This window comes from Arvicanthis niloticus, chromosome 15 (genome assembly GCF_011762505.2).
Source record: "Arvicanthis niloticus isolate mArvNil1 chromosome 15, mArvNil1.pat.X, whole genome shotgun sequence".
Classification (NCBI taxonomy): Eukaryota; Metazoa; Chordata; class Mammalia; order Rodentia; family Muridae; genus Arvicanthis; species Arvicanthis niloticus.
In genome coordinates, this window is record NC_047672.1 from 38,842,087 (window position 1) to 38,869,685 (window position 27,599).

The 27,599-nt window shown below is 37.5% G+C and overlaps 1 protein-coding gene across 9 annotated transcripts in view; it reads left to right on the forward strand.

The window, feature by feature from the left end:
• The window catches only part of Cadps2 (calcium dependent secretion activator 2), a 499,527-nt gene that overhangs the window by 191,799 nt on the left and 280,129 nt on the right, over positions 1-27,599 (forward strand). For all 9 annotated transcript variants that reach the window (XM_076913647.1, XM_076913648.1, XM_076913651.1 and 6 more), the window contains exon 4: positions 19,227-19,307. In XM_076913647.1, the coding sequence (XP_076769762.1) occupies positions 19,227-19,307 (81 nt within the window). The remainder of the gene's footprint in view (positions 1-19,226; positions 19,308-27,599) is intronic.

Here is a 27,599-nt window from a genome sequence, read left to right on the forward strand (position 1 = left end):
TTTATATACATGTTTGTTAGGACTGTTCTGTCTTCTTGTAGAATTGCCCCCTTTACTGTGATGCTCTTTGTTCTTTCTCTAAAGCCTACTTTGTCTTCAACGAATTGAGTTAGCTGCAGGGATCCTATGATTAGAGTTAGCATGGTGGATATTTTCTATTGTTGACTTGTAAGATAATTGCTTTGAAAGATGCAGTTGGGTCTTGAAGGCTAGTTTGCTTGTTTTGGTTTGACTGTCTTGTACTGTCTTGTTAACACCTGCCCAGATAGCTTTGTCTTTCAATGCCTGAGTTTAGACCACTCCTAATTAAAGTGATTGCTACAGTTGCCGTCAATAATATAATCTGTTGCCATTTCCTCTTTGTTTTCTTTTACCCCTCTATCATTTTCTGTCTTCTGTAATTTTTAATAAATACATTTTTTGTGATTTATGGGTTATACCTGTTTTTGTGGTCATAGAAGCTGTTTTGAGTTTCTTTTTTATTAACTAATTTACTTGATTGCTATACGCTTATCATATATTTTGTTTACTTTCTTCCCCCACTCTTACTTCCCTCCTCTCTCCAGCAGCCCCCACCCCCATCTTTCCTGTCTCTCTCCCAGAATGATGACTTTTGGGGTTATTTATGACACACTTAGTTTAACCAGGAACATTGTGTAACCATTGTGTTAGAAGTAACCATTTTCTATTATATATTTTTTTCTTGTTCCTTATTTTACAGCAGTAATTTGTGAATACTTATAGATGAATAAGTTAATAATCAATAATAAACTAGTATGTCACCTTAATACCACAAACAATTCATTCACTCACCATAATTGATTTTACTGTGTCATTATACCTGGTAGGATTATCACTGGGTACATAACAGAAGACAATGAATCTTTTTAGTAGGAGATAGTTTAACAGTGGGTTCTTTAGCCCCTCCTCTGTCCATGCTTGCTTTTTTTCCTATCTTTGGTTATGGGCTTTCCAAGGTACTGAAATTTGCATTCTGAGACTGAATTTTGCATCTGTTTTGGTTGTCTTCCACTATGATGCTGGAAATATATCCATATCAATATGCTGGAAAAGGGAAGGGTTACCCTTTAATCTGATTAAATCTTTTGGTGGACCTATGTCTCTGTGATACAACCTTTGTGTTTCCATTTCTTGTACAGGGGACTCAAAGACCTTATTTTCTTCTCTGACTACAGACCTCAAAATGTATTTTCTTAAGCTCTGCATACCCTGACCACTGTGCTTTTCTGGGCTTGGTTTTGTTTCTCCAGTAGATAATACAGGAAAGTCATGGGTCAGGTATTGTTTTACTGAAGCTGGAATGAGTGTTCAACATTTTTCACTGGCAAAAGTTTTTCCTCAGTTTGGGAGAAGGATGTAAGAAATTTAGAAAAAGCCTTCTACTCTGCGTCCCATGGCTACTTGGGACATTTTCTTAGATCTTTATTCCTAGAGGGAAGTCAGTGAGATAGGAAGCTTCCTTATTCTCTGTATTCGGCTTTAGCAATTTGTACAAAACAAAACAAACAAACAAACAAACAAAAACAAAAAAAAAAAAAACACAGTGGAAAAAAAAACCAAAAACAAAAGGCAAGTGTTGGGCCAGCCAGTGCCCGCTCACTCAAATATTCTACTTTTTAAATCTGTGTCTTTTTATATTTTGAATAAGTGTTTTCCCAGGATTTGGTGTCTCTTTGTTCAAACTTGTAAGAATGGGAGTGGTGATTTCCAAGTTTTATTTTTATATGCCTAATATGAAAATGGAATTCTTTTGAGTTTTTGATTGAAGAATGGTTGTGATCAGTCACTAAAATAAGTAAAAACCAAAATGAAATTATAAAAACCTACTCTCACGCTCACGGAATAAGTTTTCCTATGGAATTACAGTGACTTTAGAGAAATTATGAAATACATTTAATAAACAAATGAGATCTCTTTTCTACAAGTGAACCACATGCACATATGCCCATTTCTTTCTCTTTTTCCCTCCTCTCCCCCCCCCCCCGGTGTGTGTGTGTGTGTGTGTATCTCTGCATGTGTGTATAAGTGTGTGTGTATGAGGCAGAGAGACAAGAGAGACTGAGTGTGTGTACAAATATTTTATATATTTTTTTTTTTTTGGTTTTGTTTTGTCTTCCAACAAGAATTGAAAAGTAAAGAAAGGTATAAGACACAGGACACAAGTTTGTGTTTTATTGGGAAAGAACATTCTGGAAAGACAAGAAGCCAATCAGACTTTGAGAAGTATAGAGAGGACCTCATCTAGGCACATTGATAGAGCCTGTCTGTAGGCTTCTGTCCTAGAGATTGATTTCATCCCTCCTGTGTGTCAGGAAGGTTTGAAACTCCTGATGGCAGTCACAGTCTTGGCTGTGCTTGTTCCTGCCATAACCTCTTGGTTCTTTGCCAGTAGTAAACCAATAGAAAATAATAAAAAACATAATATATACTTTATGGTCAGTAATTCCAGAGTACACAGCTGTTCAGGGAGATGTGCAGGACCTGAGCAACCAGTGGGTCTCCAGGGCATGGAGAATGGAGGTAGAAAGGTCTAGAACCAGAAAAAGACCTTTGCCATTGCTGCCTGCTGTCACCTGCTAGAAGTCACCTAGTCAGATTCCTTGTGCCACAGCTGCAGGGTAGCATCTGGCTTAAAACTTCAGGAAACTACTGTTTAAAAAAACTCAGCCACTAATGTTACTTCTGGTAAGGACTAATAACTTATTAATTAACAGGATTAAGGCATTTGGGAAGCTCCTGAAACACCAAGTTGGGAGGTGTGGCTAAAGCAACGTTGGGAGGTGTACCATGCTAAAGCAACGAAGTCTGGAATGGTTGAAATAAATATAGCTATTTAGTTGTTATTTTAAAAATATAAATGTATATAATGTGTAATTGTTATAAAATTGTAACAAAATAGAATCTAAGACATAATAATCTAAACACCATCATAAATTAAATGTCATAATGTTAACACCGCTTATCATTTGGTTTCAGGATAGTGTCTGCATTGGTGTACATCCATGCAACAAAATAATAGGAAGAAATCCAGTAAAAAAAAAAAAAACAAAAAACTGGCAGGGTATTTCATAAAGAACACATCCAAAGTGCTCATCATAGCTCCATAGCCCTAAATCATTAGCTATGATTCAGTTACCCAGCATAGTAAAGGCACTGTAAGGACAAAGAGTAAGTTGACAGCCCAAAGTCTAATCTCAGAAGAATATTCCAGAAATGCAGTGAATTTCAAGTAACATCCATGTTCTTTTACAGGGTATTAAAAATATGCACCTTCTTGTCTAAACCACTAAACAATTGTATTTCAAGGAACATTACAAAAATGGTATTAAGTGGTATCACTCAACTGTTTTTCTTTAGAAATTAAATGCATCTATTAATGATTATTTTAAAATATGAAATAATGTAATTCCAGCATGTTAAAGTTAATTAGTAGGCTCGTTATCCATAGACATGAATGAAATGTAGAAAATGTGCTCCAGGAATTGTGTGAGGTGAGAATACGGTGACATAATAGCTACATATTCGCCTGCCTTAATCTTTAAAAGCATGCCTTTGTACGTGCCGCAGTTATGTAGTAACTCCATGGCTCCCCTCTGCAGAGGCTGAAGAAAGCAGGACAATATTTAGACATGTCATAAAGAAGTTTATCAAAATAAGAATTTTGCTTAATTACCAATACTCTCTGGACAGAGAGAGTGGCACACATAGCCTGCAAAACAAGAGGTAGGGGCGTGGCTCTCAATGACATTAACATGGGAGGTGAAGGTTCTTCTAAACTGTAAAGACATATGCAGCCCGACAAGACCAGAGCTTGAAGAGTGAACATGTAGTACTCTATACACTCATTGCAATTCTTATCCTTTCGCCTCTGTATTTAGATTTTAAGAGGATTAAGTAAGTCAATTTTACAGCTATCTAGATCCTAATCTTTTCTGCCAAAAGCAACCTTCATCAATGTTTTAAATCTCATTCCATTAACTCACCTAGATTTACCCAAAAGTCAAAGCAAAGTTAATTGAGATCTTGATCTCTTGATATCCCCCCACCAGAATCCCCTGTAGTCTGAGAACTTGAAGAAGAATTAAGAATATTGTAGTGCTGCCTGAATGTTTTGAAGTGGTAGCCAGAATTACTTGTGAATTGTTAAAATTTAGTGTTTACGATTCCATTTCTCTAAAAGGCTTTCAAAACCTCTGAATATTAAGGTTTGGAGACTAATTTGTATTTTAGATTTCGGCTGTGGGTATAGAGCTTTACATACTTAAATAAATAATTGCTGTGTGTGTTGCCTTTTTCCCTGTGGAAACCCGAGAACCATGAGGTGTTAAATGGTCTGAGCACATTAGTTCGAAGCCTGTAAAAGAACAGTGACATGCAAGAGAAATGTCCTGAAGATTGGAGCTGGGCTTCACAGTCACCATCTTCCGTTTTCAGTTTATTTCAGGCCAACAGCATATGCTAGGTAGTATGTTATCACAACTCAAAGTTACTGTGGTTTTCAGTAGAAATAAATGCACACTTTATGTAGTTATACTTGATAACTTTAAAATGAAAAAATAAATGAGGAAATTATAATTACTTAGCAATATTTTAGTTTCATGTGATTTGAAATGTCAAAATACTTAAAATACTCAAGTAAGTATGATTAACACCTTAAAAACAAATAAATGTTATTTTTTCTAGTTTTTGAGATATTAAAATCCATGACTGAAATACCTATACTTAAAACTATGTTTATTTCTCTTCTACAGAATTTCCTGACAGTATAAATTTGATGAGTTTGATTTAAATGAATTTGAAATACTAAAATTTATAATTGAAGTAACTATAAATACTCACAAATATGTTTATTTCTGTTCTATGCAATTGCCTAATACTGTAAATTGAATAAGTTTGATTTAAGTGGATTTGAGTTTCTTGTTAATAATATTCAGTAAATTTCCTCTCTAAAAATTGTTTTGTTTTTTTAGCCTTGTAAATAAATCAAGTTATTCAATTGTGCATCAGTTAACTATACATTTTTATTTCTTAATTTGGATCTTTGTGTGGCCACTCAAAAGGTTATTACTGCTGGATGTGGTGACATAATACCTAAACCAAAGATCCTGGGACATTATCTTGAGTTGGAAGGCAGCCTGGGCTGTACAGCAAGACTCAGTTCTTGTTTTGTTGCACTGCTTTTGCTTGCTTGCTTGTTTGCTTGTTTGCTTGCTTGGTCTTTTTGGCTAGGCTCAGTGGCTCACACCTATGATCCCAGCCAAAGCACGGTGGTGTCAAACTACCAAGTGATAATACTCTCCTAAAACATAAAATAATGGATATTCCCTAATATTTCTCCTAAAATGTTCTGTTAAATATGCTTTTCGTTTCTAAAATTTTAGCCTCTTTGCCTATGTCTTTGTTTTTCTTTGTCTAGGTCCTGCCTGTTGCTGTTAGAATATGTTTTCAACTTTTCCAGTTTTAAAATGGAGAACACATAAACAGGCTGATGAGAATCTTTTATAATAATACTTTAAGAGAGATATTTTTAGTAATCTATTTGTTGCTTTTCTCAACTGCTAATGAGAATACTGTTTCAAATATACTGAGGAGTGATGCCTTTATCCTGCATGATTGGTTGTTAATGAAAATATTCTGTATCAGAGTTGCCATTGGAGTTCTGTAGTATAATTTGAGACATTGTATTGTGATACTTCTAATTGTGTTCTTTTGTGGCTCTGTATGGTTATCTTTTCTAGATCTGTGGGCTATGACATCAGAATTCTTACGGATATTACATTAACTCTCTACATTAATTTTCGTATTAATTCTGCCCATTCAAAAGCAAAGAAGATCTTTCCATCATCTAATAGCTTTTTAATGATTTCTTACCATCCAGTCTTTCAGTTCTTTAATTAGTTTTTAACACTAGGTACTTTTTGAGCTATTAAAAATGGTATATTATTAATAACGTCTCCCCTGAGAATACATTTTTGGTATTACGAGGGCTAGTGGGATTTGTTTAGTTATCTTTTTATTATAACATATGAATATATTCATAAATGCAGAGTGCATATATGCATACACATGTAAGCTCCTGTGCATAGAAGTAGAAGCAGCCATCACATCTCCTCGAACTATAATTGCAGATAATGGTAAGCCATCATATGCTTTCCTGGAACCAAACCCTAGTTCTGCTCCAAGAGCAGTTAAGTGCTTTTAGCCACTGAGCTGTGTCTGCAGCCCTAAAGGTACTTTTAGTATTTTAATGGAGATGTTTACATATTGCAAAATTAAAATGATATATACGTGTGATACATGGCTAAGATTTGGTTGTTTCCCTCAAGGTATTTTTCATGTGATCAGGAGACAGATATTATTAGTACAGTTTTCTAGTATACTGTGGCAAGTGTCGTAGGGGGTGTCTATGTAGCTAACATTAATAACAGGATATTAATTTGATTTTGAATTGCACTCATGGGTTTCTTTAGGTTTCTTCAATTCTGTGTGAAAGATAGAACAAAACAGCTTTGTAAACTCCTTGAGGCTGGGCACCCTCTGACTAAGTCCAGCGGTTTGTGCAGGTGGGCTCAACAACTATGGTTCCTTGGTGATGCTGATGCAAACTGAACACAGAGGAACTTGCCCCAAAGTCCCAACATAGGGCTTTGCTCTATGGCTTTATTTATCTATCAGGGAGAAAGGGGCACCTGTTGACGAAGCAGAGGGGATATAACAATGTGGAAAAGTCGACTGCTATATTGAGTTTTATTCAGTTTAACAGGTTTTTTGAAAGATAATTTAAAATTTCATATATGTGTGTGTCTGTGAGAATATGCCACATATATGCCCACTAAGTTCAGAAGGAATGAGACTCCCAGCAGCTCTGAATGGCCAAATCACCTCTCTAGAAAAATTTTAAAAGGTGGCAATTTCTGAATTTTAGAAGATGGACACAAACTTAATTTCTGAAAACAAAAGCAAACAAGAACAAAAGAAAACAACATTGACAGACGTACCAGGGACTGAATGGCTTCTGGTATATTTGAATGAATGTTACATGTGCCTTATGGGCTTTCATTGTTGAATGGTTAGTATTCAGCTAGTCACACTCTTTAGGGAGGTTCTAGGAACTTCCATGCCTCACTGGAGGAATTAGGTCATTGGGGTTGTATCTTTGAGGGCTGTAGCTCTTAGAAACCTCTGCCTCTTGGCTACTCTTCTACCATGAGAGGAAGAATCCCCTCAAACACATTAATTCAAATTACCAAGGACTGAAAAGACTGTAAGCGTGAAACAAATTCTCTTTCTGAATTATTTTCTCTTAGGTATTTAGTCAACGTGATGAAAATCTAACTTTATACAGATCGGAATAAATTAGGAAGGTATGTTGTATGCATTTCTAGAGAAGTAAGAGATGAGCTTAAGGAGTCCCACAACTTGATGGAAGAGCTTAGAATTTTCCTTGTGACAGGCAGCAATGCCCAGGTGATAGCAAAGCAATGACAGGAACCAAGTGGGATTCCAGAAAGTTATTTGAATGTGGCTTACAGAAAGAGTACCCTTCCTCAACTTACTTATAGGAATGGGTCATGTATTTTGTTAAACAGAAGAAAGACAAAGGACTGAAAACTCATGTTAATCAGTAAGTAATTTCTCCAATGTTCCAATTTCTTCTTGTTTTAGTTGTGGGTATATCAGAACACTGTGGTACAAATACGTCATAGATGTAACTTAAAGAGATAATCTTTTGTTGGGATAATTAATTTAGAGGATTCAGCCTGTGTGCTTGAGCATAGGATCATAGTGAACAGATGTAGATTATGGTTAAGTAGAATGGTTTACTTCATGAAAAGTAGAAAGCAGAGAGAACAGTCAGGGTCCAAGCATCAGTTGCCCCAAAGGATCTGCCTTCAGCATCCCACTATATCTAGCTGAGACCTAATAAGTAAAGTTTCCAGTCTCCTGCCTTGAAAATACCAGCTGGAAAAACAAGTTCAAAACAAAAGCCTGTGGGGGAGGGTATTTGATATTCATATAACAATGTACCCCTGGGCATGAACAGATCCTAGCTCTCTCATGATGGAAAATCTAAGATTTCCTAGAGCTTTAACAATTTTATCACTACTCAGAAGTCTAAGTGCAAAGTCTCCTCAGAGACACAAGGCAAGCTCTTAGCTGTGAGCCCCTATACAAAAATCAAAGAACAATGTACACACCTCTAACATAACAGAACATAACAGTGATACAAAGCAAATATTTTAATTGGCAAAGCGATAAATAGAGGGATCTGCAGTAAGGATCAGATCAAAACAAGATGAAGCACGTTATGGTACCCTCCGAATGCTGTACCTCCCTTCTATCCAGTGCAGGTGGTCTTGTGATGTAGGCTCCAACAGGCCTATGTTTTCTCTCTCAGGGCCACTCCATTTAGTGTCTATCCTATTTCTAAGTAGGCATTGCATGTCATGGGTTCTCTAGATTATTAGTGCCTCCACTGCAGACTAGATTTCACTTTCACAATTTCACACACCATTCTTTCTCAGGGGTCTTTGTAGGGAATCTAATCGTGTTCCATATTGTCTAAATTGCAAAGCCTTCCTTTGAAATCATGGTAGAAGTCCCCACAATCTTGTCACACATTCTATACAGCTTGAAAAACAAGTCTCAAGTGAATAATGCCAGGGTCTGCTACCACCTAGGTGGTCACAATTCTCCTTGAATAGTTGCTGCTGTGGCTTCTGAGGGCCTGGGTGGATGAACTCAAGACTACAGTTTCTCCTATTCCCTTGTACAAGTAAGATGTACTAGGGATTTGTCTTCTCAACAAAGTTGTTAAAATGGGCAATTTTATATAATTTTATGCCCTGGGATTTGTGATGGGTAGAGCCTAGCCTTAAAGGATCCTTTCTAACTGTCCCACTATAAAGTAACTCAAGTTTTTAAAAAATAGTACCAGTGTTTATAATAATATATTTACATCATTTCACTCATTTCTTTTTCTAGCCATACTGTATATTTTTAAATCAATGCCTTTCTCTTCCCATTGTCTCTGGCCTTTTTGTTGTTGTTGTTATTTTGAACTCTTATATAAATCTTAGTAATCAAAAAGCAGTCATCCATAACCACGCCACAGTCTGAATCCTACAAGATACTAGATTTTCTTCCACCACAAATTAGTTTAAAACTCAGCTTCCTGTCAAGTTTCAGGAGAGATAAAAATGAGAACAGATTCTTTGCCTGAATGCAACACAGTGGTTTTTATTCCAGTGTCCACAGGAACCTCGTGGTTGCTTCTGTTGCCTTGAGCTCCCCCCCAGAATCATCTGTCCAGCTCTGCTTACAGCGTTGTGAGCTTCCCTAGCCCATGTCTCTGGTTCTTCCAGATTCTTCCTACAACTGAGGTCCAAAAGGCCAAGCTTCTGATACAAGTATCCTGTAGTGATTGCTTATGCATTACTGCAAAGCAAAATTCCTGACAGAAACAACCCAAAGGGAAATGCTAATCAGACTCTTGTTTCACAGGGTTCCACCCATGCTCACTTGGCCCCATGTGCTTTGACAGAATATCAAGGTGGCAAAGTGGCTGGCTCAGGAGAGTCACTTATTTCATGGCAGCTTGGAAGCAGAGAGAGTGATAAGGGCCCTAGACAGGACATCCTCAAGAGTTCTTGCTGACTTCCACCTAAAGTGTCTGTATTTTCCCAAAGCAGTGTCACCTCCTGGGGCCTAGTACTTATAACATGAAGCTACAGAGAAACATCATCACATCTTGAAACCAAAACAGAGATCTGTATTTACTTCTCTATTGCCTCCAACGCTTGTGAACTGCTGGGCCTCACTGGAGTTTATACATTCTCCTGTTTCTGTGCTCTATATTCTATTTCAGAATTCTACTCAATTCCTATATATCTGCTTAAATCAAAAACACTGAATCACCAACATCTCTAGGAAGGAACAAACTACAAATTCCAGCAGGGGCGGGAATCCTTGATGCTCCTCTGATAGAACTTTTATATGAAGCACAGCATGGTACCTCCCTGGCTGCTGTTCCAGCACACTGCTTATCCTGCCTAGGCGTTGTTCCAGCCTTCCTTTGAGGGTTAGCAATTGTCCTGTAGTAGGGCTGTTCAGTGGAGTTTCTGGAATCAGTTTGGTGTTACAAATATTAAAATCTAAGTATTATCTCTGTCTTTCTAAAGATGACAATTGGATATGCAAATTTGTAGTTGTAATTAGTGGTAAGATTTGGGAATACACATTTGGTAGTCATTTGGAGAACTCTAATATTCTAAGCCATATTTTAAATCTTCTTTGTTTTAGACCAGAAAAAATTACTTTCTTTCTCTTGTCCTGATCCCCCTAGATAGCATGAACAGTCCAGTTAGTCCCTTAGTAAGATCTTATGTAATGAATAGCTGTGATCCATTTCTGAAATTTGGTACAAAGTAATTCAAAGACTTCTGTTGTTAAACAGTTAAAATGACATCATTTCCTATGTTAATGTGATTTTATAATTCTGACAGGAGCAACTTTAAATGAATAAGACTTATACCTCCATCTATGAATCATGTGTAGTTTTAACTCACTATGCAGCTATTTGTGGAGATAAAGTTCCAGAACCCCCTTCATATCGAAAAGGGAATGTTCCTTCTAGTTCTTCAATAAAGTGATGTGGAGTTTGCATAAAATTTATATAGCCCTGTGTCAATAGAACATCTAGATCTCCTGTAATAGTTAACTATATAACTGCCATATTAATGCTGCCATGCTTCATTTTTCTACATTTTAATTTTACCTTGCAATATCCCCATCTCTTGGATATCTAACATCTTTATTTTTTAAGAACGAAGAAGATCCTACTTTCTCCACAAAGGTCTTCTGTATCCCACCTCCCTGTCTTTTTCCTAAATGTTGGGAGAGGAGAAAAAATATGAAGAAGTACAGTTTTCTACCCTAACTCCTAAACCCTTTATTATCTACTATTTTATCTATGTTCCTATATATATAAAGTACCTCCTTTACTGAACATAGGATATTCTTATTAACATTAATGTTTAGTAATATATAATGTGTCTCCTATTGTGTGCATGTATTCATATATAATGAAAAGCAAAGAACAGAAGATATATGTAACACAGAACCAAAGAGTGTGAAACAGTTATACTGACACGTGGAGCCAAACAGTGAAAGTAATGCCTTGGCCCAGCCCTTTATCAGTTGTATGACTATAGGAAAGTGGCTTGAACCAGTCTATGATACAGATTTTCATCACTGAAGTGGGACAGTAGTAAGATCTATTGTATAGGAATGCTGTAGGGCCTAACTACAGTGATGTTTATTAAAGGATAGTTGACAAGATCAGATAAGTGATGGTCATATTTAGTTTTTATTAGTCATGATGAATTTACAATGTCAATCTTGAAAGTGTGTCTACATGCATTATTTTATTTTGTGGTTAAACCTTCAACTATACAATGATTAATGTAATATATAGATTTAATCATTTTATCAAGTAAATATTATTAGCAAATACTTGCTTGAAAATATTAAGTATTTTGTATAAAAGATGAATCTTAAAGATTTATTTATTTCTATTTTGAGTTCATATGTGAATGTTTACATGTATATATGGGTACTGTGTGCATGCCTGGTGCCTATGGAGGCCAGAAGAAGGCATTGAGTCCCTTGGAACTGGACTTACAGGCAATTGAGAGCAGCCTAAAGCCAATGCTGGGAACTGAACCCAGATTATCATGAAGAGCATCAAGTACTCTTAACTACTAAGCCTTTGATCCGGTACTAGAAGATGAAATATTAATGCAAATTCTAAAGCAATTTTTGTGATATATAAAAATTTATAAAGCTATATTTAACATTATTTTAAGGGTATATGTGTGTAGGTATGTGTACACACATACATGTATACCTGTAGAATGGGTGTATATATATATCCTTCAGGCTACAGAACTCCCATGGCTTTAATATTTGAGATTAGATTTCTTATGTTTTTGCCTTTGAACATTTTGATCCATTATTTAATATAGTTTAGTTCAGTTCACATAGGGTAATTTTATATCTAATTAACTCATTCATCTTTTCCCTGTTTTACGTATTCAAAGGAAAGTGTGGTTTGGGAAATGAATTTTTAAGATTTTTAGAACTGTTCTACAGGATCTGTGGCAGAACTGCTATTTCTGAGTCAGATTTTAATGCATAATTTAAGAGGTAGATATAAGGGAATTCTTTTAAAGGTTTGTATGTAGCAGACAGGATGTTATCTGGTCCTTTCATAGATAACATCATACAGGGAACACATGGCTCTCAAGAGCCAGGTAATAACTTCATTTCCTTATGTTCTTGTGTTGTATGAAATTATTAAAAGATGCTTATTTTGATACCTAATTTTTAGTATCAAAAAGGCAAAGAAAAGACTTTTAGTTTTGTTCTTATGGGGTTTGCTTCATGCAAAATGAGTCAGTATGAAGAAGATATTAGAGTCTAGGAAACTTCCAAATACAAGTGGAATTATTCGTTGTATTTGCATTAAAATTGAGTTGCCTGAATCCCAGCATTAATGATGGATGCATTTCATTCCTTTCAGTAGGATGAGGTAAATATAAAACAAAGCCATGTGTACTGCATATGGAGAAAGGGATCCTAAATACCGAAGAAGTGCAAGTCCATTGGGAAGAGAAGATCTCTGAATGGTATATTAGGGTTGATAAATACTTAGTTTAGATGGTTTTCTCAGATGAGTTGGAAACTTGTCAGTAAAACTAAAATTTGGGAGAAGAGCATCGCCGTAGGAGAAGTTGGCCCAACAAAGCACATTGTTTGGAAATGTGTGAATGTGCATGTTTGCTTAAAAAATGGATCAATTTGTATAGATAACACAACTGTACAAGAAGTTAGCGTGATGGATTGGTACAAAGCATGTGCAGGTCTAAATCCTAGGCTAAGGTGTTGGGGTATCATTCTCCCTAACTTAGTTTTTATTCTCATCTATCCACTTCCTCTTCTAACCCCTGTGGCTTTCTCTCTCACATTTTGAGATGTCTGTATGATCAATAGTAAGTAGTAAAATTCATATGAAACTACAGAAGGTCATTGAGGAGTTAGTGCTAAAGATGAGTTTAGTTTATAGTTTGAATTCATATCAAGATGACATATGAAGAACTTTTCTTCATATCAACTCCTAGAGCTGGAACTTGAGAAATGGAGAAGCCCTGTGCTGTAACCAATGATACCTCACTGAAAAGTGACTTGCAACAGGCCCTGAAGTAGAGCCCAGAAGCCAACAACCAAGACAGAAATCAGAGCTGAGACAATGGGCACACAGCAACATAAATAAGTCATCTGTAGAGAGATTCTATTTTTATAATTTATGTTTTGAGGAATGACCAAGACTTAACAGGTGAGGTAAAATAATTTGATAATAAAAAAAATCTTTTGATCAGTATTTTGAGACATCTTAGAGACATTCATTTGTACTTAGACATCATTAGTAAGAAGTAAATGTTATAAAACTACAAAGCCCTGGGTAAATTGAATTTAGAGAAGCATTTTTCTTGTATCAGTTATTTCTTAGGAATATATATGAACAGATTTATAGATAAACTTTATGAAGTATACCACTATGAATTAACTTCAAGGGAAATATCAAATGTATATTACAGTATAAATTGTAGTCACTTTGTATTTGTCAAACTGGTAAGAAAATTAATGAGGTACAAATAATTGCAAAAACATGCCATAATTGGAGTGGATATTTAAAGAAAAAAATGTAATAGATTTTTTTTTTCAGTGAGCAGAAAGAGCAGGAGCATACTAGGCTTAGCATATACAAAGATGTCACTGTAGAAAACCAGAATTATTCATCTTCTTTTTGTGGTCAACAAGATTAATATAAGGACAGTCAGCCTGGTTAGCAACAGTGGTTTAATGATAGAGAGAACTCATTACTAAACAATGCCATAAGGGACACTTTTAGAACAATGTATTAATATGTAACTAGATTTAATGAATTCAAGAATTTGTTGGTAGTTTTTAGTGCATTAGAAGGACAAGGCATTACCACAGGCTGTGTAAAGAATCTGTTAGGTGAAACTTGGTAGAGTTCTCTTCATACTGAACATAGAACTTTTCTTAGGCCGGGGACATGGTTTATTGTTGAAGAATGCTTACTGCTCTTGCAGGGGACCTGAGTTCAGCTCTCAGGCCCTGCCTACGTGGACTGGCTGTGAGCTACCTGCTACTCCAGCCCTAGAGAATCCAGGGGCCTCTGTGGGCACCAACACTCACATACTCACACACCCACAGAGATTCACATACCCAGAATTAAAAATAATTTTCTAAAAAGATACTCTTGTGTTTAAGATAATGTTTTTTACATCCACAGGCTTCTCTAGTCCTACCCAGTACTTCTCAGAAGTATTTCTCTTCTCTGGAGCTTTTTCTTCTCCACAGAACAAGAGAGAAATTGAGCAAAAACACTTTAGGGTTTGAGATCAACATGTCAAAGTTCTGTGCTTTTAGTAATTTCACATCCACAGATGCTCGCTGACCCCATTATTCACACAGTTTTCATTGCAGAATGAAAAAACCCTCTAATACTTTTCACGTCTCCTGTGGCAATTATATTTTCGTATATAATTTTATTGAGTTTTTAAGTTATTATTTAAGAGTGTGAATGCCTATGATGCTGTAAGTTTGTAACAGCTGAAAAAAACTACAGCTTGGCTTGCTTCGCAGTGTTGAGAAAGTTGAAGGACTTAAGCATGTAGCATGACCGTGAGCGTGCATAAGGGAGAGCTTGGGCCTGGACGCTCTCTTAGAAAGGATTTAGAAGGGTATGTTGATGGTCTGGAAGTGGAAGGAGTCCACTTTTGTGGGTTAGGTTCCAAAGATTATACAGCTTCTCAGCATAAAAGACAAGAGGCATCTCTCCATCCAGAGAAGCACCTATAAAATAGATTCTTCTCTAGTTTTGCGTAAGCCATCTCTTTAAGAACCATAGGTTAGCTATCAAATGCAAGCAGTTCTGTGAGGGAAAACAGATTTGTCTACAAAATCCTACTTACAACTTTAAACAGGATGACAACATCCTAAAGGGTCAAGATGAGAATTCAGAGAATTCTGAATGGGGAAATAGTATCCTCACAGCCAGGAAGGTGAGGAAAAACAAAGTACGTTTCTTGACAATATATGTCAAGCCGGCGAAATTCTTTGAAACTTGAAGTCATAAAATGTGATGTAAATTAGAGGCATTGCTGAAGTGAGAGGTGCCCCTGTGCACCTGTCATGGTCAGGGTTGAATGGCACTCTCTAAAAGCCCTATCCCCGGTGGCATGGAAGACATCTGTGAGGTAAGTAATCTTTTGTCACCTATAGTATTGAAACCATGAACTTAGAGAAAGTGAAATTCAGTAGAGGGTATACTGCTGAAATGAAGACTTGTCTGGGATCCTACATCAACCCTCTGAGTCAACAGATGTATACTCAGCAATAGGACTGCCATCTCATCCGCATCTGACAGTGCCCACGTCTGTAATTTATGTATTTAGATATTTCTTTCTCTTGAACATCCTATTTCATTTGTATGTGCACAAAATCTCTTATTTAGTTTGCACTGAGTATTCATAGAACAAAGGAATTATTTTCTTTGATTACCTTTTTGAGGGTGGGTTTCTATGTGTACGTGTGTGTGTGTGTGTGTGTGTGTGTACTTGTATGTGTGATATACATGTGTGTGTACATGCAGAGGCCAGAGGTTGATGCCAGTTCTCACATTCAGTCAGCCTCTACCTACTTTTTGAGATGTGGTCTCTTACTGACTCCCGGTGCTTGCTGACTGGCTAACGTGCCTCCCCAGCCAACCTTTGTTTCTGCCCACCCAATTCTAGGATTAAATATGTATATCACCACATCCCACACCTGGATTTTCACGAATGTGCTGAGATCTGAACTCATGTCTTCACATAAGTACTTTACTCTCTGGGCTATCCCTTCATACTAATCGTTAATTATTTCTTAATTAGACGTCTTTTTAGCTGAATTAACAAAATAAGATGTGTTTAATGTGGCTTGAAGAGTTATATGTGTGCACATACATGTATAAATGTATATACATATAATTTGTGTGCAAAAAGAGACCTGGTGAAGCATTCAGAGTTCAAGTCGCCTTGCCTGGGCTTCAACTGTGTAACTCTACATATTACTCTATATATCTGTAGGTAGACTGGGCTTCAGCTGTTCAGGAAAGAGAGGTCAAAGATGACCCCTGTATTGGGGGCCTTAGGAATTGGATAGGTGATACACCACCTATATGACATGGAATTATGCATGAATGCTTAAAGTAAGGAGTTAACACATAAGATTCATCTCTTTATTATATTCAATGTGTATTTTCTTTACATAGTTGACTTTTTAAGTAGACAGACAGAAGGTGAGGCTGGATGTCCCATGGCATGTTGTAGCCACAGATTTGCACTTCTGAGTCTTCAGTCACTGATGCTAGTTTTGAGCATGAGTGTTCACAGGACACTCAGGCCCTTCACATTGCAAAAGAGTCAGAGGTCTCAAAGGTCAAAGCTCTTCAGTGTTGAGCAGCATTACTTTCTCTGGGGAACATAAATAATTTTGTTATGTAAATTTTTAAAAATCATCTTTGCCTTAGCCAAATATACTTTTGAGCATTGTGTAAAGGGGAGTTTAATCATCATCAAAACCAACCAGCTGGGGGCTGGGGAGAAGAAGAAAGGTGCGGTTATAACAGGATACCTGGAGGGACCAGAACTGTTCTGTGACTCTACAGTAGTGCTAGATTTACAAATCTGTATAATCATTTTATCCTGAGGAAATCTGAATAAGATGGGTGGGTTGCATTGTATTACATATCCTGGAGAAAGGCACACTGGATTCCCTTCATTTTTCTCATTAGTCTATAAATCTATAATTTTCTCAACAGAAAAAGTACCACTTTAGGCTATGTTGGACACGATAGTGCACATCTGAAATCCTAATGAGAGAGATAGGGAAGGGGGACCATTTTACTTCATGAGTTGGAAGCCACTCTGGTCAACATATAGAAATCCTCTCTCAGAACAAAAAAGAAGTGAAGAGTTAGGAGAGAGAGAAAAGTATATAAATTTTATCATAAAGCATACTGCAAACAAAAGTATTCATAATAAGACAAAATATGGGACATTAATCTAAGAGTCTCACATGTTAAAAAAAAACCAAACTGACATAATTTGTTCCTTAAATTCTTTATGAGATTTTTTAAAAGGGGATGAGTGTTGTACTATATATCCAATCCCATCTGGGCATTTCTACCCTGCCATGGACCATTTAGTTCCCAGATAAAAGATGCAAAACCTTTACGATAAATCTTTAAAGCACTAGGGCTGAGCAGATATCTACCCTCTAAGCTGTGAATATCTACTTTCTTATCAATAACCCCAAATTATAACTTGATATGTTCCATCTGGGCCACTCTTACTCCAGCTGGCCAACCTTCATGGCCATGATTCCAAGATTCATCTATCCCATGGTGTCTTCTCCTCAGTCTACCTTCTCTCTCTTCCCTCTGGTGGTCCTACCTCAGACCCCAGGCCCCGGAACCAAAGCTCCTCCTGCTTCTCTTCTTCAGCAGTGGGTTATAGGCATCGACCAGGACTTTGGGGCTAGTGGTTAGCATTACAATACATAGCAAAAGACCAAACTTCAACAGATAAACCTTACGTTTTTACCTATTTCCCTATACTACACTCTGTTTCCAGCATTTATTTGTACATATGTTCAGGAATATGCTCTTTTATTATTCATAAAATGACAGTGGTGGTCACGAGTGTTAGGGTTCCTCGTCTCTGCTGTTAGCTTTGCAATGTCAGTGTGGCAGTCCTTTTCTTTGGCTACATCTTCAGACAAATGCAGCTAAGCCATTGATGTTTGTTTTTAAAGTAGTGAAATGTCTCTTACAGAACGGACTTCATTAAAATTCAGAAGTACCCGAACAACTGGTCTTTTAAAATTAAATAAAACTTTTAATCTAGAGATATATCTTTGATGATGTAAGTACCATTTTGGTGAAAATTGAAGAATTTTGTGGCTTCTTAAGATACAGTGTCCTGAGAGAGAAATCTCTGACTCCTTTGGATAAAAATACTCTTTTTATTCTATTTTCCCCTGTGGAATAAATAAATAAATAAATAAATAAATAAATAAATATCAACACTCACAAGCATCTACAACTTCAGTTCTATGGGATCTAACCTACTCTTCTGGCCTCCAAGAACACGTGCACACCTGTGGGATACATTCACACGGAAACAAACATGCATAATTAAATATTTTTAGTATCTTTACTAAAATACTGTTATACTCTTTGGTCTAGCTTCTTGATCGTGAGGATGAAAAGGAGAATGGATCGAAGTGAGGAGGAATTTAGCATTTAATATCATCAGTTTAACATCTTATGATTAAGTAATTGGGAAGCATGAGGACACATAGGAAAAAGTTAAGAATGGTTTCAGTTCACAAATGAAAATTTTCCATATCAATGGGGTATTTCTTAAAGAGAGGGGCTGCATTCTTTATTTTCCCTTCCTCAAATGTAAAACTATGTAATGGAACTCTAAGGTAACGCCTGCCTGTAGAAACAGGTGAATATTGATTGCTTGGCAGCGGAAGTGTTGTCACTGGAATGAGCAATGCTTGTAGACTTAAAGGGGAGAAACTGCCCTTCAAATAGTACTTTAATTGTATAGCATTGGTACAGATACAAAATGCAGAGGTGCTTTTAAAAGTAGAAAATAAAAAATAAAAAAATTAATCAAGATCTTGTCATCTAAAAGAGAACAAAAGAAGAAATTCACTGATGTGAAGGTGCCCCGGGCTGACCTTGAGAAGAGAATGGGAAGGAGGAGATTGACAGTGAGTCATGGCAACCTCAAGGAAACAAGGATTTGTTTTAGATTTGTTGCCAATGCATTAGTCACACACTTATGATAATAATTGCATTTCTTAATAGATTGAGCCATTGATTTAACTTTCTTGTGACTAAAACCCAGTGAAAAGTAAGGTGATTGGGCTATAGTGGAATCAAGCAGACTTCTGATGAGGTAGCTGGGGAACTTACTGACCCTTGTTTAGTTGTTTAATCTTTGCTTTTTTGCCACTGAGCTGCCATTTGTCCACATGTGTACATTTCTTTTCTTTTTAAGCTGGATAATGCTGACGAGCAGGCTGCCCAGATCAGAAGGGAACTTGACGGCCGCCTGCAGTTGGCAGAGAAGATGGCAAAGGTACGTTACATATCCTAACTGCTGTGACATGTCTTCACCTGTTTGAATGTGTGCTCACCAAAATGAAACAGCCAACATGCCCGCCATGAATAATACTTTGCTTTTCTGTGTTAATAATGTCTTAACCCAAAATATCTGAATTCATATTTTCTAAATGGAGACACTATCAACCTGGGGTTTCCATATGTAATATGTGAGTTGTCTAAATTCAATGATAACCTTTCTAGTAGTTTAAAAGAATCTGATTTCTTTTTTTACTGCTAACTAAATCTAGAAGAGTTTTAATACTGCACCAAGAAAAATACATTCATGGAGAAGAATTTCCTTAAAGATCACATAAATTCCAAAATTCCCAGTGCACTCATTGGCAAATAGTGGTACCAACTAATATTTGATGGAATGATTGACTGTCTAAAATATAATTTGAAATGTATAATACAGAATCTGACAGATAAAATGGATTTTCCTTTAGAATTTTAGTTATTTTACTTATATAACCACTGTTTCTGAGGACAGAAATCTATTTAAAACAAAAGCTGAATTTTTTTCCAATAATTAAGGCATTTGCCTGGATATGTCTTAGCCATCACAAGTATTCTTTGGTGTGAACTGACAGATTAATGTATTTTAATGATATAAAAATTTTAATTCTTCATAGTAAAATTACAGTGACATTGCGGTGGATTGTTCAGCACATACATCCTCTTCTGCTGCACAAAACCTAAGTAGTTGTTAGGTAGAGCATCTTTATTCCACATCTCTCTTTCCCTCCCTTCCTCTATTTCTCCCTCCTTCCCTCGTCCTCTCCCCTGCATGACCTTTCCTGCCCTCGTCTTTCCCTTCTCTCTCTCTGTCTCCCCTCCTTGCCCTCCGTCCTTCTCCCATCTCCTTCTTATATGACATGTATATCCACACTCACAAGCATTTGCTACAGAATGCTAATATGTCTGTCCGCCTAAACCATGACAGCAAATTTCTCCAGCACTGGGAGTGTTTCACATACTGGCTCCAATACTTACATTTTGTACTTCTGCCAAGGGAAAATATATTTATGATCATACTTTCAGAGTGCTAATACTCTGCCTATCTAAATTTAATGCTACACAACAGATTGAGATATTGGAAAGAAAAAGAGAAAGACAACAGAAATTGGAGAGTAGGGCTGGTAGGAACCACAGGTTAGCCAAGGCAGATTTCTAGAGGGACAATCTTCACATGACTGACCGTGTGAGATGCTATAGAATGAGAATGACATTCACACACAGAGCAGAGTTTAAAGGAAATTTCTTCCTGCTGTCCTCTAGACATTGATACAGGCACTGGACCATTCGAGAGAGTGCCTTGTACAATCCACTGCATAGAAATCCGGAAGTTTGAAGCTACTGGAAACCTTAGAGATTAAACTGTCTTACCTGAAGTGCTAGGCCCATATTGAACCAGTCTAGAAGGCTGGTTGCCTTTCTTGTAGGCCAAAGGCTAGAAAAGAATACAGAGAGAGGTCTAGATATATCCTTACTGCTACCTGCTTATAAATTGCATTTGTTCACCCACAGGCCTGTCTGCACATGCATGTTTTTCTCATACAGTTTGATTGATATTATAGATGGCTAAAGATAAAGAGTAAAGTCTCAGATTTGTTCTCAAGCTCATGTCTACGGAGAATGCATTTTACAAATCCTGGCCTGAGTATCAAAGGGTTGGATCAGAAATGACCAAGAAGGCTTCCCTTTGAGACACCCAGTGGTCTCCATATAGCTTATATAGTATTTGGGAGATCCCATTATAAGTGATAAATTTTATTTTTAACCCATGGAAGGTGATCATTATGATCAAGGAAACAGATCCATGCATTTGACAATGCAGGAAGAAGAGGTCAAGTGGGCATGTGACCAGGTTAGACCAGGTATGACTGAGTTGTGCCATTTTTTTCTGTTACTCAAACCAAAAAATCTTGGCCTCATATTTGACTTTTTCTTTTTTCCCATGCTTCATGCAACATTTTTTTCCTTAGGAAATAATGTTACCTCTACTTATGTTTTCAGACAGGGTCTCACTATAGCCGAGGGTACCTCAAAGAGTAACCTAATCTTCCTGTCTCCGCCTCTTGAGTGCTGAGACTATAGACACAAGCCACCACTCTCTGCTTGCTGCCACTTTTGAAATATTTCCATAAGATGACAGATGTCACCATTCTTCCTCTTCTGCTTTGGTTCATTTATCTCGGCCTCAGTCATTGAGGTAATTGTTCCACCTTTTTAGCTAGTCTTCCACCTTCCATTCTGCCTGCAACACAACAGCCAGCGAGTCTTTGCCAAAACCGTGTCAAAGTCCCCATGTCAGTGACAGTGGAATGTTCTTCAAGGTCTGTAGAGTGCTGTGTGATTGGTTTGCTCTCCTTATGACCTGAGCTACCACTGAGCTCTGGCCCTTGCTCAGTTCATCTCAGCTCTCATGGTCCCTTGTGTTTCTTGCTCCAAGGTCTTTACCCAGACCTGTTCTCATTCTTTCAGTCATCTTCTGTGGATGCTCCGATTGCTTCCTCCCTGTTTTGTGTAGGCTTTCTGGAGAAACAGAACCTGCAGGAATCCTGATAGATGAGGAAGAAGGAATGATGTTTTCTACCCGTGTCTGCCAATATATCTATAGGGCAGCTGGGAAATTCAGTTAAGAGGAGATATGGCCTTGAGTCTGCAACTGCACAGCAGGCCTGTAGGAAGGAGATTTAAAGAAGACTTCTATGTTTCAGTCTTGAGGCATAATCACTATTCTCCAGGACTTAAACCCTGTTCTTAAGGTCTTTAAAATCTAGCTGGATAAGGTTCACCTTCATAAAATCATTGCATAAGTTTTACTGGGAAGATGTGAGCAAACATTCATTCAGGGCACATGGGGCATTAGTGACACACTAAAGGAAATATGCCATTCAAGTCCTGCTTAGTGAACCAGTGAGGATTTTTCCCCCTCATAAAGGCATGAGTAAGAGGTTACTTACAGGAAAATGACTTCAAAAAAAACCCTGCATTCCTGAAAAATCCTACCCAAGCATTAGTGACAATCTTCTGAAAGCTGGAAAGATAAAAAGCTGTTCTGTTTACTTGATACTCTAACTAGAATTTGCTGGAATTACAGGAAACCAGGGCAGAGTTACATGTCACTCTAGGGGTGGGCTTGCAGGAAAGAAAAAATGGCATCTCAGGAGAGGTCCTCTCAGTGTCGGTAATCATAATTGCTCTGATTTGTTTGGGTGTAATTGGCTACCTCACACCCAGAGGGCATGTTCCAAAGTAGACCATCTGATTTACTCAGAGTTGCCTGATTATAGTTGTTAATAACATCAAAGTGTATCCATAACAGCATTCTAAGCTGGTACCTGACAAAATAGCTGGATACTAAGAGCTTGCCAACTTCACCCAATGTTCATCCTCTCTCATTTTCTTTTATGCTCTAAAGTCCTGTCCTCACTGAAAACATCCCTGACAATCCTATTGAATGTTAGAATCCCTCATCTATTCAGTGTGATCTATGACTTTTTCTCCATGTTATATTTATTATTTTCTACAGTAAGAAATGACCTTTAAGTAATATTTATTAAGACTTATGTTTCTATGTTTATAACAAGAGAAGATTTTGCCCATTATCTTCTTGGTGGTACTCCAACAACCTAGAGCAGACGATATGCCAGATGCTAAAAGAATGGCTTGTTTGTAATATTTATTAATACCTTATTATATGTGTGTTTTGCCTACATGTATGTATGTATGTATGTATGTATGTATGTATGTATTTATGCATGTGTATGTTGTGTATCTGTGGAGGCCTGAGGTCTGTGGAGGCCAGAAGAGGGCACTGAATCCCCTAGAACTGGAGCTAAGGACAGTTGTAAGATGCTGGGAATGAAACATCTGTCCTCTGCAAGAGCAACAAGTGCAGTTAATACTAAAACCATCCCTACAAGCCCCCATGGATGTCTTTGTAATGACTGAGTCTACATGTTATCGGCAGAAAGCCATGGCAGGTCTAAATTCCTAACATATTTGTAAGACTCTGGCCTTCTCCCATATTTGAATGGAGAAGGGCTATCAATATGGTAGGGGAAACTGAATTTGCAAATACATATATGTATGTACCTCAGAATATTCATTGCCTTTGAGACTAAGTAGTTCAAATGATACTAGAATCTCAAAATTAATACAGGTTGATTATCCCTTGCCCAAAGTGACTGGGACCAGAAGCACTTCAGATTTGGAATTCTTCAGATTTTAGTATGTATTTGTATGTGTAAGTAGTATGGGTAGTCTGACCACAGAGTCTATTACATTTATGTTTCATACCTTAATGGGATGGACTTAAGGAGGTTTTGTTCAGAACTTTACTGAAAACATAGGTGCACCTATGTTTTGACTATACTCGTCCCATATTAAATGTGTGGCATTAGAATGTTTATGCCATTTGGATTTTGGAACATTTTATATTTTGGGATTAAAGGTGCCCAATCTGAGTAGTTATGAAACAGAAAGCAAAAATTTGTCACCTTGTAGAAACTCAGCAGTGGTAAGGGTTTGACTGGAAAGGGAGGAGAAAAGTCAAGAGCACCTGAAGAAGTGAGAGCAACAGTGAGAGAGACCTTGCAGATTCAGGATATAACCTGTATGATCATGCTAGAGGCACTAGTGTGCCATGGTAGACATGGGGCCAAACTAGAATTTCATGTATGAGAAAATCTCATAGTTAAGCAACTTGAAAATAATTCCTTGTATAATCCCAGTCACAAGAATGATCAGGTTTAACGTGTGTGCTGATCTAATAGATGATCGATTCTGTTGCTTTCAATAGACCACAAAAGCAGGTTACAGGAAGTTAATAGAATATTACCCATAAATGCCAAAGCTTTCAAAGAAAACTTATGAGGATTTTTTCATAAATAAAATTTGAATATCGTCAGTTTCCCATAAAACTGAAAATAATACATTTATTTTCAAAATGCCTATCAGTTTCCTCTTTGACAGATGATGGTAAAGTGTGCTTAGCAATAGTTAACCAATTTTTTTTTCACATACTTATGCTAATTTTCCATAAAGCAACATTTTGGAAATTAAAAAAAAAAAAAGATGTGTTTGAGCTTTCAGAAAGACAAAATTATAAATTCCACACAAATACAAAATGAAAATACAGTATATATTATTCAATTTGTTATCAATGGGCAAATCAAATAGTAAAAATATTCCAGAGAGTATTTGTTTCTCAACAAAGTGTTTGGGCATTCTTTAACTTTTTGGATTAGTTACAAAAGTGGTTAATTTAAACTCCATACTTAGATTGTAGCCACTGGACTGTTTTAGCTAAGGGACAAACATTTGCGTCTCTCCCAGACAGTATTGTACAAGGTAACTTGTAATCTCTATGTCTGGAATATTTAATCCCTAGTAAACAGGAAGTGTAACTCCCTAGTAAACAGGAAGTGTAACTCCCTAGTAAACAGGAAGTGTAACTCCCTAGTAAACAGGAAGTGTAACTCCCTAGTAAACAGGAAGTGTAACTCCCTAGTAAACAGGAAGTGTAACTCGGTATCTGGCCTACTGGTTATGGATGTGTGGCACTTTTTCTAACTTTGATCAGATCTGTCCCTGCATTGTTCAGTTTCATTTTTGACATTCACATGATTCTTGTTTCTCTCAGAAAGTTCTTACGACTTGTCTAACTTGTAAAAGGGACTGAAGATATTCTCATTGGTCAATGGCACTCGATACCTTTGCAGAGGACATGGGTTCAGTTCCTCACACCCACATGAGACAGCTTACAAAACTAACCCTACCTCCAGTTCTAGGGGAACGTACTATAAGAGTTTCAGCTCTAAGGGGAAAGATTTCCTCAGTAGATGTATTACAGCTCTGAAGAGTAGTCTGGCAGTTGAGAGCCAAGGAATAGCACAAAGTCATGCTTCACGACAATGCTCATACCCAAGATTTATTGGGGGAGACACAACAGGGTAGCTGCCTGTGCTAAGGCAAGAACCAGCAGGGAACTTAGCTGGAGGCAGGCTTTATATAGTGTTTGGGGAATGGGGCAGAGTATTCAATGATAGAGATTTACAAGATGGAAATTGGTGGAATTTCAAGTCTAGAGTTATGGACAAGCCCAGGGATTGGTGGATTTTTCAAGCCCAGGGATTGGTGGGTTTTCAAAACCCAGAAGTAAGGTCTGACATTTGTTTGTTTGTTTGTTTGTTTGTTTGTTTAAAACTCCAGATTTTATTCCCCTCCTAGTCCACCCTCTGACTATTCCACATGCCATACCTCCTGCCAACCCTGTCTCCATGGGGATGTCCCCACACCCCACCCACATCCCACCAGACCTCTAAACTCCCAATGGCCTCCAGTCTCTTGAGGGTTAGGTGCATCATCTCTGACTAAACCCAGCAGTCCTCTGCTGTATATGTGTTTGAGGGTCTCATATCAGCTGGTGTATGCTGCCTGGTCAGTGTTCCAGTGTTTGAGAGATCTTAGGGTTCCAGATTGTTTGAGACTGCTGGTCCACCTACAGGGTTGCCCTCCTCCTCAGCTTCTTCCAGCTGTTTCCTAATTCAACCACAGGGGTCAGAAACTTCTGTCCATTGGTTGGGTACAAATATCTGCATCTGACTCTTTCAGCTGCTTGTAATAGTGTCAGGCCTTGGGGCCTCCCCTTGAGCTGGACCCCACTTTGATGCTTTGTCTTTCCGCTAGAGGTAGGCTCTACAAGTTCTTTCTCCCCAATGTAGGGCATTTCATCTAAGGTCCCTCTCTCTGAGTCCTGAGAGTCTCTCACCTCCCAGGTCCCTCCCCACCCCTTGTTGTTGCTTTCTTCTCCCTCCCAAGTGGGACTGAGGTGTCCTCACTTGGGCCCTTCAGCTTGTTACGGTTTTTGAGTTCTGTGGACTGTATCTTGGGTATTAGGCACTTTGTTTGTTTGTTTGGTTGGTTGGTTGGTTGGTTTTTTTGTTTTTGTTTTTGTTTTTGTTTTTTGTTTTTTTTTTTTGTTTTGGTTTTTGTTTTGGTTTTTCCGAGACAGGGTTTCTCTGTGTAACCCTGGCTGTCCTGGAACTCACTCTGTAGACCAGGCTGGCCTCGAACTCAGAAATCTGCCTGCCTCTCGGCACTTCTTTATTTTAGTCTAATATTCACTTATTAATGAGTACATACCATGCATATCCTTTTGGGTCTGAGTTACCTCACTCAGGATGATATTTTGTAGTTCCATCCATTTGCCTGCATAACTCAGGATGTCCTTGTTCCTAACAGCTGAGTAGTATCCATTGTGTAAATGAACCACATTTTCTATATCTATTTTTCTGTCATGAGACATCAGGGTTGTAGCAAAAGACATAGCCAATAAGACAAATCAGCAACCTACAGATGGGAAAAAAATCTTCACTAACCCTACATCTGACAGAGGGCTAATATCCAAAATATATAAAGAACTCAAGAAGCTAACCACCAAAAAAACCTAAACAATCCAATCAAAAAATGGGGTATAGAACTAAACCGAGAATTCACAACAGAGGAATCTTGAATGGCTGAGAAACACCTAAAGAAATGTTCAAAGTCCTTAGGGATCAAAGAAATGCAAATCAAAACAACCCTGAGATTCTACCCTATACCAATCAGAATGGCTAAGATCAAACCCTCAGGCAACTGCACAAGTTGGTGAGGATGTGGAGAATGAGGAACACTCCTCCATTGCTGGTGGAATTGCAAACTGGTACAACCACTCTGGAAATTAATCTGGAGGTTCCTCAGAAAATTGTAAATACATCTACCTGAAAACCCAGCAATACCACTCTTGGAAATATACCCAAAAGATGGCCTACCATGCCACAGGGGCACGTATTCCACTATGTTCTTAGCAGCCTTGTTTGTGATAAGTTCTGACTTTTTACCCTACATTAGTGCTCTCTACTGACATCTGCAGGCATCAGACAAAGTCATCAATATAACATTTATTAAATCATCTAAAATGATACATAGTTGTGATTTAATGTTTCCTTTTAGCTTTTATTGAAAAAAAAAAAACATTTTAAGTCACCTTGTTTTTTTCCTAAAGAAATCAATAAATTGTCCTGCTGAATATGCAAACTTACATTTTGGTGATGCAGCTTCCAACATATGGGTCTTAGGGAAAATTAGGTATTAATAATATGTAAACTATTAGAGGAATATATGAAGGTTAAGCTGGAGGAGAGCAGACTGGTGGTCTGGGACTCCAATGCTGATTCCTGTTCTGATGCCAGATGTCCTAGTCTACACAGCAAATGAA